The sequence below is a fragment of the Balaenoptera acutorostrata genome, chromosome 7 (genome assembly GCF_949987535.1).
Source record: "Balaenoptera acutorostrata chromosome 7, mBalAcu1.1, whole genome shotgun sequence".
Lineage (NCBI taxonomy): Eukaryota > Metazoa > Chordata > Mammalia > Artiodactyla > Balaenopteridae > Balaenoptera > Balaenoptera acutorostrata.
The window spans coordinates 82,006,051-82,028,994 of NC_080070.1; the positions used below are offsets into that span (position 1 = coordinate 82,006,051).

The 22,944-nt window shown below is 35.3% G+C and overlaps 1 protein-coding gene across 1 annotated transcript in view; it reads left to right on the top strand.

Moving 5' to 3' along the window:
• SEMA3E (semaphorin 3E) overlaps positions 1-21,723 on the top strand; it is a 266,308-nt gene extending 244,585 nt beyond the window's left edge. Inside the window, exons 15-17 of the mRNA XM_007170272.2 lie at positions 1,218-1,285; positions 2,796-2,935; positions 17,444-21,723. Coding sequence (XP_007170334.1) covers positions 1,218-1,285; positions 2,796-2,935; positions 17,444-17,896 — 661 coding nt within the window. The 3' untranslated portion in view covers positions 17,897-21,723. The remainder of the gene's footprint in view (positions 1-1,217; positions 1,286-2,795; positions 2,936-17,443) is intronic.
• The last annotated feature ends 1,221 nt before the right edge of the window (positions 21,724-22,944 follow it).

A 22,944-nucleotide genomic window follows, 5' to 3' on the forward strand; every position in this document is an offset into this window, starting at 1 on the left:
ATTTGGTGACCATGAGGAAAACCTAGAATGAAAAAAAAAAAAAAATTGAGAGTGGAATTTAGGGGTCATTTAGCCCAACTTTATTTTACCAAGGAGGACACAGAACCAGGAAAGGCGAGGGATATGTATAAGTTCCTGCAGCACATGAGTAGTGCCATTGGGATTTGAATCTGGTTCCCTTTTCCAGATTTGATCATTGCATATGATTAAAGCATCTCTTTATCACTCTGGAAGTCTCACCCATTTCCCTCTGGGGTAAAACTTCTGTTTTGCCTTCTGGTTTTCCCTCAGTCTTGAAGATATGCCATGATTTAGGGAAGCAAGTAGTATTTTCTGCCTTTATGTAATACTTCTGTTTTTATCTCAAATCTGAATTAATATGCTGAAGATCTTGATTTTAGCTTCCCAGTACTAATAATGATAATTTCTATTGTTTAATTCTTGAGAACAATGCTTACAAATTTGGAACATGGTATATATTCTGGAATTCTTTTTCCATGGGTAAAGAATATTGTCATTTGTCAATTATATGTCTAAGCGAACTATAAAACATGAAAATATACTAGAAGCGTATTTGCCTATTAGAGGCAAATTGAGGAGAAATACAATATTTCTTGAGTTCCACTATATGTAAGACATCCTGTTAAATAGGTAAATGCACCATCACATTCAATAGAGGCATATACTTTCTAAATGTTATAACTGAATAAAAGTAAATTGAGTATATTATTAGTTTATTTTTATTAGCAATCATATTGATCATGATGGCTGTAGAACAAAATATTTGGATCCAAATACCTTTACTTAATGCACTTTAATATAGATAGGAATTTTATGCATTTTTACTCAAATAGGTAGTCTGCTTCAAATCCCACTGTCTTTATCTGCACACATTCTTTACCACCCAAGACACTCATTTTGAACTAGAAGACTTCTTGTTTAACTAAATTCTTAACGAAATGTAAAGAGAACCTTCTGGAATTATAATCAAACTCATGTGACGATTTAAAAAACAGTTTTCTATAGATCTTATCCATTGAATAACATTCAATGGAAATATGGAAAACTATGAAACTTGGTTTTTATCCTGGTTTCGTATGACTGATCAATTTTTTCAGTAGCAGAATACTACTTGAAACTTTAATGCGGTTGGCTATCTTTTAAAGTCTGGAACATTGAAATCTGAACATCTCCTAAATGCATTTACTTACTTTCAGGCGATTCCGCAGACAAGATGTTCGGCATGGAAATGCAGCTCAGCAGTGCTTTGGACAGCAGTTTGTCGGTAATCCATAGAAAATCGATTGCCATGGGTTTCTTAGAGTGTGCATTGAAGATAAACTGCCAGCTTCTTAAAAAGGGTCCTTGTTTTCTTTGTGATTGATACACACTAGAACAATGTTCCTGAAAGTATTCTGGTTTTCCATGTAGTTAAGATTTTGTGCATTTGATATATAATCTTTCCTAATTAGGAAAACGTTTTATCTACCCACCAAGCTTTATTGTTAGAATTCAAGAAGAGGACTCCTAGAAGAAAAATGCTGCATACTTTAGGTGGCAGATGCCACAGTGATTTGCAGGATTTATTTCACCAGTTCAACCCTGGGAATATCTTCACTGTGTTTTTATAACTTACAGTAATTTTATCAAGAGTGATCTAACTTGAATCAAGTCACCTGCTAAGCTTTGGAGAGAATAAAGTGAAAAACTTCGACTCTTTCACTGGGTTTCTGATGAAAGGTGGTAGGTGGTCCAAGGTGTAAAGGAAGAGAGAAAATTTTAGCTGTAGACAAATGTAAAGAAGTCAGACAAGACAGAAAAACACCGTCCTGACTCTTTACACCATGATGGTAGTTGGTGAACAGGCTGCGCTCACCAGGAAGCAACAGGAGGAAGGGGCACCATGATTGGGAGACCAGAGGTATTTATACACAGATCCAGAGATTGTGGTCCGGGATCAATTTGCTAGACCCCAGGCTGATTGAGGATTTGATGCAAGATGTAAGCCTCTGAGAATATTAGCTAGAGAAAGGTGGCATTATAATTTTAGGGAAATTTAGGGGTCAGTTTTGAATGCAAGGAGGACTCAGACATAGAAAAAAAAAATCCTGGGATCTAGTACTGAATTTGATCTTGGTTGAAACAACAAAGAATAAATCCACTTGCTTTTATTCCAAACTGCAGTTAGGTATACTTGCCTGTATGCCCATTTGAGTTCAAGTTCAGTGAGAGCCTTTCTGGGCCAAAATACAGATTATAATCAAGAAGCTCTGGTTCACAAAGTCCTTAGTTCAGTTTCATACTCTTTTCTTCCTTCAGGAGCCCCATATCTAGATAAGTGCAGTCCATTGTCAAGAAAACGCTCACACTTGTGTTTATGTAGTGCCATATCGCCTCGATTTCTGCTTTCTGCTTTTGGTTGTAACCATGAATTTTAGTTCTATGCCTTGCTTAATTGTTTTGTGCTCACCTTCTCTTGCCCACTTTATCAGTGGATGTTGCCACTGATTTTCCATGAATTTAACACTGATGCACCTTCTTACTGATCTGACTGTTACATCCTTTGGAACCAAACTTCCAGGTACTTCTTTCTGTCTCACTCCATAGCCTCCTGTGCCTTTTTAATGCCTAGATTTTGGTATGCTACTCTCCCTAAATAACTCCTGTATAGAAATTAACAGTGAGTAATAAAAGTTATTCACTTTGCTATAGGGGTCTGAATAAAGAATCTTTAAAAAATATTGTTTACCAGTAAAATCAAAGTCTCAAGGCTGATGTTAACATTTATGTTATAGGGGATGTTTTGGATACGACTGAGGAGCGATTGGCCTATGGCATAGAGAACAACAGTACTTTGCTGGAATGTACCCCGCGATCTTTACAAGCAAAAGTTATCTGGTTTGTGCAGAAAGGACACGACACAAGAAAAGAGGAGGTAATTCATAGCTGCACATTCACACCGTGGTGTCTTGCATACAGTGTGCCATCAATAAATAGTTGATGATTTATTTGGGTACTTAAAAATTAAACAATCTCTTGTGCTATACCTGTCATTTTAAAAGTGGGGTTTTTTTTATTATGTGTGATTTATATACATATAAATATATATGTGTATAGGTATATGTGTATATGTATATATAAAGGTTTTAAAATACACATGTAGATTTTTATATACATCTATATTTATAGAGATATATAAATAAATTATGTATGTATGTATAAATAAAATTTGGAACCTAGAATTAGATTTTAACTTAGGAGCTTTTTTTGGCTTCATGATTTTAGTGTCATGTTGTAAAATTATAGTATCAAATTGTATCACCCAAGGCAATGTTTTAGAAAAATAGCGAAATTAAACACCGTTATCACATATATCTTAGACACATGGATAATAGAATTGAAACAACAGTAGCAGCGACATTAAACCAGTTGTTGATAAAGCTATTAAATCATATGTGAGACATCAACTCAGGGGTTCCACTGTTGTCCAAAAAAAAGGCATCAGCTCTTTTATCCTTCTAAGCAGGTTTAGTGGTGGAGATTATATTTCTATAATTATCTAACTAATGAGAGAGGAACGAGTTGGGCTGCTTTTATAGATGGAAGACTAGGCAGCATTTAAAGCACACATACAGAATAGTCTGGTGGCAAACACTATATAGATGCACACGGGTCTAGGGAGCTGGTTTTATGTAGGGAGGGGTCAAGGGTGTGAAGCAGATAAAGCTTAGGGAAGGCAGATAAAGCATTGTTGATGTGGGCTTTGAACTTAATTTTTACAAAAATGGAATTATAAAAATAGAAAATAGAAGAAAATTTGGTTATATTAAAGGGTGATAGACTTGGTGAATACTGGGGAAATGGTCCTTAGTAAAGAAAGGGTTACAAGTTGAATAAGGGGAAGAAATTCTAGAGACCTGCCTTAGGACACAGAGGACAGCTAATAGGTATTCATAAGATAGTGAGTCAGGAAAGTCTGTACCTCATTTTGACTCTGGAGACGAAACCTTTGTCATCGGAAGTTTAAATGACTGATTCTACATGTAGAGCACAATGACATTTTATGCCTTTTTTTTTCCTAGCCTGTTGTGAAACTAAAACTCCAACATGTTTTTGGTCGAGAATCATAAAGTACATTCTGGGAGATGACTAAATTTCTATATCCCAGGTTCCTGGGATAGCTATTAGAGAGGAAGATACCTCAACTTAACAAAGGCTATTAGAGATAATATAGAAAGGCAATCAGGAGAGGAAAATTCTCCTAAATTTTCATGACATCATAACAATAAATATGTGTCCAAAAAAGTTACAGTACATTGCACTGAAATAAATTATTGATTTAGTACTGAAGTATTTTCCATTGCACAAATCTGAGATAAAACTGGTTTTTAAATTCCATTGTAACTGACTTGGCAGGAGAGGACTTGGGAATATTCTATCGTTCCTCCAGTTGAATGGCTTCAGAAGACAGAGAAGTAATTCTTTCATCAGTAGTTTTCTTCACTCAGTATGTTCTGTTTCTGATTTGGAACTCACTGTAATCTGCCTCATTTGGAAACCTTTACCAAATCATTTTGACATGCTGCATCCAGTAGTGTTCAATTTTAAGTTTCTTTATCATATTAATATAATCTACTTCTTTTTCCCCAAATATTAGTCCCTATTTTCAACTACATTCAAATTTCCCTGGTATATTTACTGATACTCGAAATTTTGAGTTTACTCTATGCATGACAAGTTGTATCATAATCAGGTAGTGCTTGATTCTATAGACATAGCAGTATATATTGATTTATTTACAATCTAAAACAAAACAAAGCACACAGTTGCTGACTTCGTCAAAAGCTAAATGTGCGTGCTGTGTACACAAAGCAAAATGACTTTACGTGTGTATTCTTTCAGAGTTTTTTAGAGTCTGTTTAGAGTTTTTTTAGCGTTTAGAGTTTGGACCAGTTTTGCATTTATTATAGTTACTATAAGACATATAAGATAATTTTATTATCAAATCTAGACCATTGCAAAGGATGTTTAAGTTCACCTAGTCCAATTCTTAACTCATGCGGGTATGCTTTTTTAGAGTATCCCTGACAATGGCTGTCAAGGCTCATCCTGGACGCTACAAGCCATGGTCAGACCATAGCCTTTCTGCAAAATTTTGATTGTCTATCCTTTTATTGAACTGCTATTTTTGAGTCTGGAATCCACTTACAGATCCACCCTCAACTCTCCTGAGCTGTCCAGAAATCATGTATTCAGGTGGATGACGTTTTTACTCCAATTAATACGTAGAAATGCTCCATAACCAAATTTCTAGAAAGCTTTTAGCAATTCAGTTATCTGGTTTCTAAACTGGATCACTGCAGTTCTCTCGAATATGCACTTTATAGTTTCTTGCTTCCTTAAATAACACATATGAAATGTAACATTTTATTAATTCCAGAAATGTTTATGGAAAGCCTAATTTATAAGTAATTTATAAGTACTTCATAAGGGAGCATTTTCCCTTGGCTTGATGACCTGGTTAATTGTGGTGTGCATTGTGATTATGACATCCTGGGGGAGAAGCCTTCATAGAAGGGACTTGGGAGATGAGGCTTTTCTTTAATGTGCATCTACTGTATACAGGAACTGGGGTAGGCACCTTACCTTATTATTCTCGGATCTCACAGCTGCACCTTAGACATAAGAATCCTCATCTTACAAATGCAGAAACTAAAACTCAAAGAGGTAGAGCTCATAAAGTCAGTTACAGACCCAAGGTTTGAACTCAGGTATTCCTGACTCCCAAGCTGAGCTGCTTCACATTTATTCATCAGCCAAGTAACTAGGAATTTGCTATCTGCGTTTTATAAAATGTACCATTTTGTTCTTAAAAATGTATTTATAGATGAGATCATTGAGACACAGAATGTTTAATCACTTTCCTGGTTACTCATAGCTAGTGAGGCAGATTCAAATCCAGGTCTCTTAGTTCTTTCTACTAAATCACACCATCTTCTGAAATCAGAATTCTAAATACAGTTTCACATGCTCTGGGACAAGCATGGGGCAAATGGAAAACTGTTCACTGCAGCAGTTCTGGAATTTGATTTCTGAAAAATGCTCCTGTTGTCATATATATGTGTGTGTGTATATATATGTACATATATATGTATATATATATCTATATTTTTTTCCATCAGAGTTTAGTGGAGCATTGTGCTTCAGCTTTGTTGGCACTCTACCTCATTTTCTTGGTTTTTAACTAAAATAACACTTTATTCATTTATTTGAAACTTATTTAGTGAGCATCTATTATGTCCTGCTTTCATAAAACTTGTACTCTGGAGAACAGAGAAAGATAGTAATACTAATAATATGACTAAATAAGAACATCATTTAATGTATCAGATGATGGTAAGGAGAAGAATACAAGAGAGATTACTTGCAGGGAAAGGTTGCAATATTAAACGGGTGGTCATGGAAGGCCTTACTAGGAAGTTCACCAACAAAGTGACATTTACAAATGACTCGACAGAGGTGAGGTAATAGGCCATGTAACAGTGTTAGATAAGGGCTTTCTGGACAGTGAGAACAGCAGGTGCAAAGGCCCTGTTTCATCAGGAGGGCACCTGATATATTAGAAGAACATCAGAGTGGAGGGCAACGTGGCTGGAGGAGACAGAGCAATAGGGAAACTAATAAACTGAGTCAAAAAGTGAGGTAAAGGACCAGCTCATGCAGGGATTTGTAGGCCCTTATAAAGGGCTTTAGTTTTTGCTCTGAATTAAATAGAAAGCCATTGGGTAGTTTTCAGGAGAGCTATGATATGATCAAAATTTGGTTTTAAAAAGATGACTTTGGTTACTGTATTAAGACTGTAGCATGTGGGTGTGGAGATAAAGGTGGAAGCAGGTAGTCATTGGGATGATAGGGACATACATCATTATGTTCTATGACACAACATTAACTGTCAGTGTGCCCTTCACCTACAAAGTCAAAGGATGGGCATGTGGCCGCCTCATACACATAAGAGCAAGTGCTTCACATATATTCTTCAGTATTATTGAAAATTGTGAAGGCTGTTTAATATATTTAATATCTCAGATGGAATGCATTTTCAGCCTTCTGTTCTCCTCCCCAAGTGTCTAAAATTAGTGTTTTGAATTCAATAAATATTCATTCAGAGTCTACCTTAATAGGTGATGAACAAATCATAGCCTTAGCCCTTTCGAAGCCTATAGGCTTACAGTGATACGGTTATGTAAACAGGTAGTTATAATATATTGTGTTCATTACAACGTAGTATGAAACCATGGGAAAAGAAAATTGTCTCAACCGACAGGTCAGGTGTGGAGGTGGCACTATGGACACTTAGGAAAAGATCCAAGGCAGAGGTGTCATTTGAGCTGTGTCTTAACGGATAAATAGAAGCCAACTAGCAGAAGGAGAGGTGTAATCATATGTGCTAGAGATGACAAACAACACGGTCAGTGTAGATCTGTGGAGGATATGAGGATGCCAAAATGAGTAGATCCACCAAGGAACCATTTCACTTTATCTATAAGCCAATGAGAATGCCTTAGACAAACTGTTTAGACACATTATTCTAGAAACTGGCTTACCAGCTTGGAGGATAAGCAAGATGTCAAGGAGACCATTTAAGAAGGTATTTCATTCGTCAAATGAAAGAGTTTTGATCAAACTAAACAGTGGTAGTAGGAAGGGAGAAGACAGGTTTTAAGTTTTATGAGATAACATTGGGTTCATTTGTTATTTGAGTTAAAAGAGAAATGATCAAAAGTGATTCATATGTTCCCGGTTTGGGTGTTTGTGTGGTTGATGGTGCAGTGATGTGATTCTAAGAATACAGGGAGGAAAGGAAGAGTTTGATTTTGGCCATATTGAATTGGGGCTCCTGTAAAGCTTGCGGACAGAGCCGTCCTTCTGGTATATGCATGCCTGGGAATATAAAGCCCAAAGGAAAGATTTGGAATGGCAAGAGATGTGTGAGAGACATTAGCAAAGAGGCAGTCAATTCATGGAGATAATAAAAGTAAGAATAATATAGCAAGCATCTATACTTAAATATGGCTTACTGTGTGCCAGGCACTGTCCTAAGAACGTTACCTATAGTAATACTTTTAATCATTGCAACAGCCTTATGAAATAGATAGAATTATTGTCCCCACTTTATAGATAAAGAAAATGAAGCACAGAGATTGAGTTACTTGCATAATATCACATAGCTTGTGAAATCAGCCTGAATTTGAGCCAGGTATTCTGGTTTTAACCCTAGACCCTTAGTTACACTGCAGTGGTGCCTCTAACTGCCATAGCCTGCCTTGGAGGCTTGGAGTAAATAAGAAGCATTGTGAACTAAAGCTAGAAGCAAGGGGAAAACGCACATACAGGGAAAAAATAGGAGAAGAAAAAACTCCAAAAGATGAAGAGTAAAATCATTAGAGAAACAAGTCATAATTATAGTTAACATTCATTTAGTGCTTACTATGTGCCCTGTACTGTTCTAAGTGCTTCATGTGTAGTAACTTTTTTTTAAAACTTACAACATTTCTCTGCGGTAGTTAGTATTATTATGTGCATTACAGAGATAAAATGAAGTAACTGATGCAAAGTACACAAATGGTAAGTACCACTAGAGTACTATAGCTTGAGGAAGTAGAGATGGTGCAGTTGGGGATGTGGTATAGTAGAACTCAGAGAAAAGGAATTGGATAAGGACAAAGTAACAAACAGCACCCATTGAAAAATTCAGAAAATAAGTGCTCAGGCTCTAGTGAGAATGTTCAGTAGAATGGTTAAGCCAGGAGCCATCTAGCAACAGATGAAATGATGCTGACGCACGGGGCTGTGTGGGATTCGAAACAGTTCGTATAGTGTTCTCGACCGGAAGGTTTAGGTGAGAAGTTCGAGAGAGGTCAACAATAGGAGACGAGAGTTGAAAGAACTTCTGCTTTGCTTTTTTGGCTTAAGAAAAACAGTGACTTGGTCATGTTTAGAGGTTGAAGGGAAGTAGCCATAAAGAAGAAACTGTGCAGTTAATTGATGAAGCAAGATGAAGAGTATGGGAGAGAATATCATTACAGAAGTGACAGGGTCGATTCTAAGAAGGAAGAGGAAGAACCCTCATTCTCTGAACTGAGGAGAAAAGAAAAAGATTTTATGTATGTGGATAAGGGTTATTTCATTTACAGAATCCTAGTTTAGCTGTTCCATAGGCCTTCTATAATTGTTTAAATCAGGTGGCCGTATATATTTCTACATATAATTTTAATTTGGAATACAGCTCAAATCTTCCTTTTATGAAGGAGGTATAAAGTATGTTTGTGTGATCGCAAAGGACAAAACTGTTAGAAACACAACTAAATCACCCCAAAATGATATACCCTAGTTTATGAAGTCTCAATTTCTGCAGTTTGATGTATTTGAATTTACAAGCCTCCAGAATAATTGCAAAAATTTAATCCTGAGTAACATCCCAAAGGAAAGGCATCCATACTTGTTAAGGCATGTGGTTGGACAATTGAATTATTTCTCTATATATTTCTCTTTCTCTAAAATGCATGAGCACTATATTTTAAAACGAAGTAATTGAGGGACTTCCCTGGCAGTCCAGTGGTTAAGACTGCCTTCCAATGCAGGGGGTATGGGTTCAATCACTGGGCAGGGAGCTAAGATCCCACATGCCAAGGCCAAAAAACCAAAATGTAAAATAGAAGCAATATTGTAACAAATTCAATAAAGACTTTAAAAATGGTCCACATCAAAAAAAAAAATCTTTAAAAAAATTTTTTAAACAAAATAAAACTAAGTAATTGAGGAAAAATTGAAATATGCATTGATTTGCTTAGATTTAAATATTTATTAGTTCACTGTGTGTAATTTTCACTTATCATGACAAAGAAAGCCATAGTTTCTTCAAGCTACTCAGATTAGTGTAACTGCTCACGTTAATAGGATTCTCATTTTGAATGTTTTAAGTTTGGAATATATTATTTTTAACCTGAAAATAGAGTAGTCTTTGGAACCTTGACAATAATTTAAAACAGAAGTTGGCAAAGTACAACCTGCGGGCCAAATCTGGCCCTCAGCCTCATTTATAAATAAAATTTTATTTGAAAACTGCCACGCTCATTTGTTTACCTGGTGTCTATGACTGTTTTCATGCTACAACTGCAAAGTTGAATAGTTATAACAGAGACCATATGACATATGAAGCCCCAAATCTTTACTTTATAGCCCTTTACAGGAAATGTATTGACCTCTGATTAAAGAGCTCAAAATGAAAACGTATACAAGTAAAGTCTTATTAAGTACCTCTGTACTTTGGACAAAATATCTTTTCATGAAAAACCAAGCCCTCATTTTGTGCTGAGCACTATAATTTCATTGGAATGAGTTTTCAACAAAACCAAACAAAATGAGTATTTTCTTGGAATGTGTTCTTTTGGATTTTATTCCTTACTGACAAAACCAATGTGCATCCCAAAGACACCGTAAACAAAGTTGGGTTCTAGGAAGGAGTTCATAAATCTCCAGTGGGGCAGTTTCAGAGCAATCCCAAAATACGTAAAATATTCTTCATGCCCATGCCAAAGTGGTGTAATGCAGGCCAGTAAGCTGCTGGTCCATAAGACCATCATCATCATTTATCCCTTGGTAAGCATGGAAGATTTATTTCCCCCTTGATCTTTGTTGATCCTTCCATTGAGCATTCTCTACTTAAGGGAAACTATTTTTGTGTGTTTGTGTGTCTTAAAAATAAAGTATCAATTTTATGCACTGTATAGACTGCTTAAATAATGCTCAAATGTGCATGTTTATTATAGAAAATTCAAGAGAGGATGTAAGTTGACAGTAAAACTCCAAAACTTGAATTTGACTTACTCTCTCAATTCTTTTTTAACTTTATACCAGAAATTTGTCACTTCTTAACTTCATCTTCAGACCGCCTACTGAGTAGGATAGATTCATCAAAGTTATTTAAATATTGTTGAGAAATCTAAGAGGCATAGTTAACTTATCAGTCAGCAGTTCCTTCCAGATAACTTAGAGTTCATTGCATCTATACTACATTTGTACAGTCTCCATGAAAGCATAATTTTATTGATGATTCAATGCATTATGGAGACAGCTTCTCTTGTAAAAACAAAAGAAAGAAAAGTGGAGTACACAAAGTACATCTTTTAATGTTGCAGTTGCATTATGTAATCAAAACTCGGAAACTTTTGAAGCAAAATCTTATCTTCATTGTACCATCTTGTTTGCTAGATGGCTCATATTTTCTTGGCCTTCACCAATGCTAGCTAATCCATGATAGGGATCAGTGACAGCCCTAAGTTTACAATTCTGTCTTTATTTACATGTTTTGAAAGCATCAGATTTGTTTCACATGAATATTATTTCTTTGTTTTTCTTGTTATCATAACGTTAAAGTATGTGAACTCTTTGCCTCGTTTGAAACATCTGTTTAGTAGTTTTGATGTTTCTATTTCAGTCTATTAAAAAGTGTTCTCATCTTTTCTAAACTAACAACTATTTACAGGTAAGTATTCAAAACTTACATTTTTGAACTTTGACAAGCATGTTTTTATAATGTCATATGCCCAGTATTTTAGTTCTGGAGTAATTAGCAATATAGCTTATTAATTTCATTTTTTCCATTGCAATGGCAAAGACAGTTTCTTTTGTATGAAGGGAAAATATAAAGCAGCTATGTGATCATAAGAATGGATCTAGAGCTTCACGTAGAACTCTCTTCTGTTAATTTTCCAAGAGAATGCTGAACATCTTTGAAAATTAAACATATATCTTTCTAGATCTATGGAATCAGATCCCAATCTGTTTTATCCCACTGAGACCAGTCTGACTCTGGACATCTGATTAAATGAAGTAACATGGTAATGCAGAAAGTAACTTTAAAAGTATATTTTAGAGACACTTGGATCTCAGAATGTATCATACTTTCCTCTTTCTTTTGGTCACTAGGAAATTTAGTTTTGAATTTATACTCCAGTTAGAGTAGCTCTTCAGTGCCTTATGGTATCCAGTTTTGTGTTCAAACATTATCTTTACTTTCATCCTCTGTCCTCTTATTCCCTTCATCCTGATCATCCTGATATTCTTTTTTTTTTTTTTTTTTTAATTTTATTTATTTGGCTGCATCAGGTCCTAGTCGCGACATGTGGGATCCTTCACTGTGGCGCATGGGCTCTTTGTTGCGGTGCACGGACTTCTCTAGTTGCGGCATGTGGGCTTCTTTCTAGTTGTGGCTTGCAGGCTCCAGAGCGCGCAGGCTCAGTAGTTGCGGCATGCAGGCTCTCTAATTGTGGCACGCAGGCTCTAGAGCACATGGGCTCAGTAGTTGCAGCGTGTGGGCTTAGTTGCCCCACATCATGTGGGATCTTAGTTCCCCGACCAGGGATAGAACCCACATCCCCGGCATTGGAAGGCGGATTCTTAACCACTGGACCACCAGGGAAGTCCCCTGATGTTCTTATCTATAGAAATTTTCAATAAAATATTGCTTTTAAACTGCTGTTTGCTCATGTTTGAACACTGTTTCTAAAAGTATATAATTATAGTATGCTAGAGCATGGACAGATCGTACAGACAATTTAGTTTATTGTTTGCCAAACCAGGATGATCATTACAAACATTTGGATTTTTTGTTGGTTGGTTTGTTTTGCTTTTTGGCTCTCATTTTTGACTTCAGTTGCATAATTTAATCATACTGCTTAGTATATGGCACGTTGTCAGGATCAGTCCACACAAATGCCCCCTCTTGTTTGACTTTATTTTTCCTAGGCCACCTTTCTCCATTTTCATCCTTGCTTCCCCATGTACATCCACTGTAATGATTGGGATAAGTCCAGTACTACATTTGTATATTGAACAAGTATGTAACATTTTTAGTGTACGTGAGCTGTGGAAATAAATGTATTGTGTTATAACTCTTATTCTGCTTCTACTTTTTAAAACTCAGCACTATGTTTGTATGGTTTATCACTGTTGCTGTGTGTGTCTGTGTTTCATTGTTTCTGAAGGCTGCTCATCCCATCGCGTGTATTCATTGCTCCTAATTGATCCATTCCCCTACGAGTGGACCAAGAGTGTTGTTAATTCTCACTACCATATCTTTAATGATCATCTCTGCAGGTAACCTCTTATAGATCTGAGTGCAAATTTCTAAATTATTATCTGTCAACATCTTTCATTTCTATAACTATTGCCAGCTTGCTTTGCAGAATTTCTGCACCATCTGCACTCTCAAAGCAGTTCATGTGGGTTCCCATTTCCGTATATCTTCACCTATATTTGGTATTTTCTATTTTTTGCCTTTCTTCTGGGTATAATGTAGTATTTCGTTTAAATTTGCATCCCTAAAATTACTAGTAAGGTTGAACATTAACTTTGCATACTTATTAAACATTTGGGTTTCTCCTCTGAATTGCCTATTTATATGCTTTTTCCATTCCATTTTTTATTTCTCTTTGTTGACTTTCAAGAATTCTTTGCATCTTCTGTGTACATTAATCCATTCTTGAATATAAATATTCCAAACTTCTTTGATATAGTTGATATTTTGAATACATTTTTCACAGTATAGAGTTCTTATTTATGATAACTTTCTTCTCAGCATCTTCTTGTGCTGGATTTAAGTTTTCTCCAGTTGGATCTTTAATCTGAAGTAAATACAACTTTACTTGTTCTCTGTATAGTGTGGTAGGTTTCCCCAAATGAGCTATTAAGTAATTCATCCTGTCTCTCTTGGGGAATCGTCTCTGTCATATAGCAAGTTCACATTGGAAAGTGTTTTTAATAAAAGGAAAATTTTATTTTTATACTGTAATATATGATACATTTTCTGTAAGTCAAACAATTTTTTTTTATTGAAAGCAGGCCAGATAAACAAACAAATATATAAAATTGTTGGTCTTTATTTCTTTACTAAAACTGATTTCATTGTTAAATATATTCTGAACTAAACCATTTCAAGGCCTATGTCTGTCCATTTCCTATAAAAAGTGTGGAACCATATGGTTGATACACATGGAAATCACTGCTTCTTCCTGACTAGCTACCAGATGTGCAGGGTTCTTTGTTCAATTACTTTTTTTATTTGACATTATGAAACATACTGAATCAATCTCTATAGCTAAGAATATTAAAACCATTTTCAGTAAGAAATTTTGTGTTTTTATAGATTGCCTATAAGAATATTTGATAAAATGATGTATTATGTACCATCTTCTTGACCAAGGAAATCTGGTCTGCAGACAGAACAGCTGGATGAAAACAATTCTGTAATAAAGATTTGATGTTGAAGGTATCCATGTTAACAAAAGTAGAAAGATTAAATCATGGAAAGACTTCAAATACAAATTTCTAAGTCATTTTTTATTTTTAGGCATTCATAGGCCATGGAAGATATATTTAACTTTCATAGCAGTTTAACCTGCATAGTGTACAGCTGTCCAGACTCAAGAGTTAAAACATCTTTTCCTGAATTTATGATTCACTGTAACCAGGGGGGGAGACCAAAATTCCAAGACAGGCACTATCTATAATATGCAAATAAATGATGTAGGACAATTCCCATTGTAATTGTCGTGCTTCCACATTTTTGAACCAGTCTGGACTTTATCTATACACAGTGCAGTTTCTCAAACTTGGGTTTCTGATTATGAAAGAAACACCTGCTTTTTATACCAGACTTGGAAACAAAAAACAAAAAACAAGAAAGTCCTTCTCATCCAGTGATGAAAGATTTGTATTTATTTCTATTTTTGCTTTTTGTTTTATTTCAAAACACTTTCATAGACTGCTTGCTGTATGCCAGAAAGTAGGCTAGATGACTTTCGTGTTTTCTCATGTATTATTCACTCTCACAGGAGGTATAGTAGGGAGAGATCAAAGGATCATATTCGTGATGATGTTTGTATGCAGATTCTTTTCAGGGGAAGACAGTGTCCTGGAACTGTTTCTTCTATGTATCTGTGGAGCACAGACGTCTTCTTTCATTAGTTAGTAACTGTTCCTGAAATCATGCTTGTTTCCTCTCTATCCAAGTCATTATTGAACTTACCTAGAAAAAGTGAATAACTTTTGGATGTATCTTTACTGGTATACCCCATTGTTTTGCATGTTTGTGCCCTATGAACTAATAAGTATGTTCTCGTTTTTCAGTGTGTTCTGAGCACTCATTGTGGAATATTCAGAATGATTAGGAGATAAGCCTTTGCCATTATGAAACTTAGTATATGGTTCAAGAGATAAAAATTGTGTGGAAAAATAATTTGAAGAGGAATAAAAATACCAACTTATGTACTACAGATGTGAATGCTATTGAGTTACAAAAAGAAACAAAAGATTTTTGTGGGCTGTAAAGAAAGTATTCATTTAAGAAGGGAAAATTTAAGCCTAGAAGGAATTTTTTTAAGTAATGGATGGGTGGAGTTCCCAACAACAGAAAGGAGTTCAACTAATGGAAAGAAAGACTAAGACCAGAATAAGACCTGGAAGTGTGAAATAAGGGGAGAGTTCAGGGGCCAAGAGCAGCGGCAGTTGTGAGGAGGAAGGTTTGATTCTAGTATTGTATAGGTTCCCCCCCCCCGACCTGCCGTTAAAAGTAAAACATTTTCTTGGGCTGCCATCATAACTTAGAATGTTTATTAAATATTCACAAGACTGAAACAAATGCATTCTTTATGCTCATAGCTTTTATTCAAATATAGAATGAAAATAAATTTACAAATAAAGTAGAAATAAATATATGCATCATTTAAATGTTTATTTAATGTGATGACTTTTTTTCGCTGAAATAAGGTATCTCCATGAACATATTTTGGAATACAGACTACCACATATGAGTGTGTATGTGTGTGTGTAAAACATCTATCCACAACACCTTGCGCCATATGATGATGCGATCCCCCCACACGTTGTTCAAGTGACTTCAAAACTTTTTATGTACATTAGTACGTAGGGATGTTGTTTGGTTTTCATATGGCTGGAATGTATCATTAACATATTAAATTTACCTTTGTTCTCAGCAGCTGGAAACTATTCAAGCTTTAAAAATGGTTCAGAATAAACACAAACACTCACAATGAGGTTGATCTTCCACACAATCCCAAATAGAGTTTATTAATTTATATTGATTATCATGAAAATAAACACATTAAGAAATCCTTCTAGAAAATTCATTCATCACCAGAAGTGTACCTCTTCCACCAACCCTAGTGAGAAACACCACATTAAGCTGCTTTGGGATAGACAATCAGAAAGGCAGAATCTGGTTCATTGAGCAATTCTCACCTGCTCAGAGGAGCAGGAATAGAGTCTGAATAGAGGAGGAATAGAGTCTGAATAAGTTCTCAATCAGGAGCATGACAAAAGGGAGTGGACTTTGAAGAGTAAAATAGTACCCATATGTTGACATAAAGGGGAAAGATACCAGGTAAAAGAAAACTTATTACAGGACTGTTGTTACGTATTTGCAGGTAATGTTGCAGGCTCGGGTGTACAAAGGTTAACAGGTGAAATGATGGTATTAAGGGAAGGAGGATACTTTGACATTGGGTGTGAAGGAGGCCTGAAGAAATGACATTTAGTTCAGCCTTTCGGGATGAGAAGGAGCCAGCCGTATGGGAGTCCCTCTAGGTCCTGAAACAGAATCAAGTTGGGCATGAAAGCAGGAACAGAAAGAAGAAGGATTTGGGGGAGACTGCCATGAGATAAGGTCGAAGAAACAGTCATGAAATATGGAGCAAAAAATAGTGAAATGGAATGGATGGATTTTTTTTTTTTTTTTTTTGGTAAGGAGAGAGAGTATAGGTATCCCAGCTCTCTCAACACAGGTCCTTGTAGGTACATTGATCATTATGATCTGGGAAACATAAGAACCCCTGAACTAATAATGTGAGAAATGGCATTTGTTCTGGCATTACAAAAGAAATTAAATTTAACAAATCTTCATTTCACTCAAACTTTGAGTGCTATGCTGAACTGGAGAAAGCTCTGTCAGTTTGCTCTTAACAATACTGATGTAAATTGACCTCAAAGTCATTGATATGAAGTGATCTCAATGTAAAGTTCAGGACACACACACACACACCTGATGTAATTACTTACCTCTTTCTCATATATATTTATATTATATTTATATATATTATAACCATATAAATATAATATAAAAGAAATATATGTATTAAAATATGAATGTATAAATAAAATATTAACATAATTTATATACATTTATATAATATATAGTTAATATACTCATATAATAGGTATATAATATATATAATTATATATATGATTTTTAGGATTTCATCATATAACAAAAATGAAAAAATTCTAGATAGTGGAAAGGGTTACAGGTTGGCATTCTTTTGTCCTGGATAATACTTCAGTGCCATTGATTTTCTTGTTCTTGCAGGTGAAGACAGATGACAGAATGGTTAAGATGGACCTCGGTTTACTCTTCCTAAGGGTACGCAAAGTGGATGCTGGGACCTATTTTTGCCAGACAGTAGAACATAGTTTTGTCCATACAATCCGTAAAATCACCCTGGAGGTTGTGGAAGAGGAGAGAGTGGAGGAAATGTTTAACAAAGACTACGAAGAGGACGGGCCTCACAAGATGCCTTGTCCTGCTCAGAGCAGCACCCCACATGGAACAAAACCCTGGTACAAGGAATTCTTGCAGCTGATTGGTTATAGCAACTTCCAGAGAGTAGAAGAATACTGTGAAAAGGTATGGTGCACAGATAAAAAGAGAAGAAAGCTTAAAATGTCCCCTTCCAAGTGGAAGTATGCCAACCCACAGGAAAGGAAGCTCCGTCCCAAAGCCGAGCACTATCGCCTGCCTAGGCATGTGCTGGACTCCTGATGGGGCGAAACCATCTACTGGCTTCTGAAGAATTTATATTTAGAAACTAAAAAAAAAAAAAAAAAAAAAAAAAAAGAAAGAAACCATCCACCTTCTTTGCATTACTTAAAAGAGATTTCTGTAATACAGAAAGGACTATAAAGGTGTTATGATAAATTATTCTATATACTCATTTGACTGGTTGAACCTTACATAAAATTAACTAATTTTTTAAAAACAATGTATTGCTCGATGATTTCACATTATATTTATCAAAAGGTGACCATAGCTGTAGCTTTGAGTACTTGGCTGCTTTTCCATGGCAATTATTATTTTACCCTGGGAAGACTTAAGATTATTGCAATATTGCTGAAAAATTAGAGATTTTCATAATCATGGCAAAAATAAATGTTTTATTCCTTCTGAATTTTGCCTTTCCACCACGATGTAAAATATATAGACTATCAGATACTTTAACATTCTCATGTGAACCATCTGTAGTCTTTAAGAGTTATTGTGTTAGTGTGTCTAAGCCATGAGCTTTATGAAGCAGGTATGTCGTAATTACCGTAAACCATGAAGGAAAAATTGTGGTCACCTTGAGGCTTGTGCTTTTCATAAAACATTCATTAAACCATATTCACAATAGTTCTGTTTCAGGATGAAAACACATTCTTTCAATTTCACTCCAGTGCAGAAAGAAGAAAGTTAAGGTAACTTCTCAGAAAAACAGCAAAATGTGTCAGAACAGCTGCAGTGACAGACTCTAACTGAAAACATTTTTGCTGCCCTCTTGTGGTAGAAAAGGTATATTCTCATATCTTTTTTTTAATTCTATGGTTTGTCCAGTAAAGATCTGAAACCAGTTTCTCAGTAACTATATCTAGCTCATTTTCAGAAAAAAAAAACTAACTGAAGTAAAAATGTGTTAATGCTTATATCATGTTTTAAAGTGGAGATAATATGTTTATTATTACCTCACAAGCCCAAAATGAAGATACTATGGCACTGAAGCGCTATTAAAACTTAAATTTTATGCCTTCTAAATAATCTTCTATGAAATCTAAAAGATATTCCAGAAACATGTTTTATTATTTTAAAAAAAGTAAAGCATTCTGCTCTCAGATATCAAAATTTCCTTTCAGTTTTATATTAACAAATAGGAAAATTGTTTCATGAGGTTCACTTAACTACTGAGATGTTTAGAGCACCTTAACTTTTTTCTTATAAATCTTATCAGAAGTTTTTATTTTTGAGAATGCTTATTTCCTGAAGTTTTTTCTTCTGTTTTATTTAGCCATTAACTTTCTAAAATATGAAATTTTGAGAGTTTTCATTTAACTAAAGACTAAAAGCAAGTGAATTACACATGAAAACAATTATGAATATTTAAATGTTAATTTTGAATAACGTTAATTTCAGTTTTCAAAATTAGCTTATAGGCTATACAATTATGAAAGTTAAAGTGTTGATAACTTGTGATGGTTTGCAATTTCATTCAAACATTAACAAATTTAAGAAAGTTTGGAAAGTTCATTCAATAAGCTGCCAAGCTCCAAAAGTCCTTAAGGAAACAAATATATCGGAAATTAACATTCTCTGAAAAATGCAGTTGTTATTTACCTAGAAATCCACTGGAGGTCATTGCTGCCCACCAATATTAACCGAAAACTGTATGTTTCAATAGAAGCCTGCCCAACATGGAGAAATAGACCCATAACCACAAATCACAGGGTCCTTAGCAAAGTTTATGTCTGAAATACTCATAGTGAACAGATAAGGCAAAGCATAATTGAAAATATTCTTCCATTAACACAAGAGAAGGGAAAGTAGGATTTTCTCCTGTATTCAAAATTTTTAAAAAATAAGGCAGTTGCGGTATAAGTAGTTATCACTTTAAATGACACACACAAGCAGTTAATAATAATGATGGCAGTGACGTCAATTGTGAACTAAAATATTTGGTAACTGAAGAGAGAAGACTAAGGAAAATAACTTTTCTATGACGTAAGTCTTAAGAATAAATGGTCCTACAAGCTGTTCAACTAAAATGAGATGACTATTTTAACAAGAAAAAGAAAGAACCTTTTTAAAACGCTAACTTGAAAGAAGCCTGATAAGAAAATTTTGAGGACACAAGTTCACAGTTTAGGGAGAGCACTAAATTTCATACACACTTATTTTTCTGTTTTCTCAGTTTCTGTCTCTCTCTCTGTCTCTCTCCTGCCTGCTCCTCCCTCCTCTTTTCTCCCCCCATATGTGAGTGCAGGTACACAGTCACACACACACACACATCATGACATACTTTAAGATAAATCTCCGTTGCCCTCTCAAAAGACAAACCAACAACCTATGTTGTCCTCTCCTTCTTGAAAATCTGAAACATACCACAGAAACATATTCGCAATCTTTTGTTCTGTCTGGCATTAGAAATCAAATTTAGAATCTCCTTTGAGACATGCCCAAGCTGGGAAAATCACAAGTGAATTGATCCTTTTTATCCCCTTTTTCTTGAACTCGGGAAGGGAACATACTTAGTCACCTGCCTTGACTCCAGCACATTTTCGCCAGACCCTGTGCCCTCTGGGAACACACAGCTGAGAAAGAATCATAACCCATAACTACTCATCCTAGATTCAAAGGGACACCTCCATGGGGGGTCAGTCTCCTGCTTCTTCAGCTGTCTTCTCTGTTATTCTCTGGGAAGGGAGAGGACCTGTGAATAGAATGAGTTTGACATAGGACAATGTGCACCTCTGTTTTCAGTCTTGTGTCACCCATTGAGCTAGATAGAGATGGAGATTTGTTAGCTAGAAGGATTACAACTTGAATGGATCTTACTTTATGATTTGTGAGGTCTCTTCCACATCTAGCCTTCTACATTGCTAATGTTTTCTTTTGTGGTTATTACTGAATATTTCAGTGCAAAGCTATCAACTTGGAGAAACAGGAATTAAAAATAGTAATAAACACTAATAAGAGCTCTAGCAAAAAGGGAACAGAAAGTCTTTGCCTGCTTATTAGTAAGTGGCAATTCCATATATATTTTAGAGTTTTTTCCTTCCTAAAGTTAGTTAAATACTTAGGATGTTTTTAATCAAGTATTTAATATTTGCTCTAGGGTGTAGGGTTTTGTAAATCTTCATAGTTATTATGAACATTTGTAAAATTTGTAAATTACAGTAAATCGTTTTGAGTATTAGTGGTAAGCATGAAACGAACACAGCAGCTGTTGTCCTTGAAATGAATTGTCTTCAGCCTGACTGATATATTAAAAATATCACTTAGCATTGTATAGGTATTTGAGATCCCAGGAGAAAGTGCCACAGTCACGATACCAGTAAGGAGTTGCTGTTATTTTTCTTAGAGCAAAGTATCACGTTGAGGTACTTCTTCAAAAGCAGTGCTCATTTTTCAGGCCAACAACTGTTGCATTTGAATCAGATATAAATAATAGATTTTCCAGAAACACTTTCGATTGTAGTATGTTAGGTAAGCTGGTACGTTTATTTTCTTTTTCTTGGGAAGATAGCATTATCTTTTTGGCTTTCATTATAAACTCAGTGTGTTCTGTTTGTGTCTAAATGGCTTAGTTACAAGCTGGAGGACTGTATTAGGGTATTTTTGTCTGTATGGCTTCCTTTTATTTGCTTGCCTGTGTCCATCACAGCATGTGTCATATTGTTTCTTCTCACTGATGATAAGCCATGAGACTTATTACCATCTGGTGGCAAGCTACAAAGACCATTGACAACGGGTCTCTTTGACTATTGCATGACTCTGCCACTGTACACTGCAGAATTTGTACCATTATGTATAATTTCTATTTAGTTCAACTTAGAGGATAAAGAAATAAATATTTGTAAACCCTTGAGTGCTGTCCGAGGAGTGTTTTCTCACTTTTTGGCAGTTGAACCCAAGTTTCATAATATGTCAAGCTGAACGTAAACATACAATGTTAGACAAACACTAATTTTTAAGAAGTTAGAAAAGAATTCAGTTCTCTTTCATTTCAAATGTATAAGTCAACTTTCTTAAGAAGGAGAGTGCATTCACCTCAATACCTTGCAGCAGTTGGATTTGTTTATCTCACATCATGTTTCTAGGACCAGCATCCAGAAATCCCTTTCAAAGCTGCATCATCCAGGTAAGAGATATGGAAAAATGAATGCCTTTAACATGGTAACTAATAGGATGTTTACAATTTTTACAAGCCTCGACTGGTATCTAAATTGCTGTTTTCTCTGCTATTTTTTATAAGAACTTGGGGAGGTCATTTAAATGAGATTTAGTGTTAAATGACTCCTTCTTTGGGGAGTTTTGTTTTCAAGGCCAATTTTATTGTATCGGTAAGTAATTAGTTCCGATGTTTTAAAGGAAGATTTTGGCAGCAGCCTAGGACATGTTTCTGGCAGCTTTGTGATATGACAGTGCCATTACTGCTTATACATGTTTCACACTTGCATTTATTTATAATACAGGGCCTACTCTTAGTGTAGTATTTGATGAACCCGTTGAAACTGCTTTTTAGATCCATACCCAGTCATTAATCAAGGAAAAGTAGAGAAACATTTGTGGGGATTAGAAATCTCTTACCTATTATTCAAAGGGAACAAAAGTATGCACCCCTTTTTATTCAGAACTATGTGCCAGGCAGTGGATGGTTGCTTAATAATGCCATTAAGTTATGTAGATAAATAAACATTGAATTATATTTGTTCTCAGAAGATGTTTTCATTGGAAAAATTCCAAATCTTCATTTTACTTTATGCACTGAGGCACTCAACAACAGTGTAGCTTTTAAATCTTTTTTTCAAGTGTTTTGAGTGTTGTGAAAAGTACTTCTAATTATGAATCTTGGGACTTCTGGTCAGGACGGCATTGAAAAGCCACGCTTTGATTCAGAGGAGCTGCAGTGATGTAGCAATGATAGATGGTACATAAAAAGAAAAAATAATTTAACAAAAAAAAGCAAGAGACAAGTCACAGCAAGAAGGTAGTCATCTGCAAGACAGGAAGAGGGCTCTCACCAGGACTGAAGCGGCCAGTCCCTTGATCTTGGACTTCCC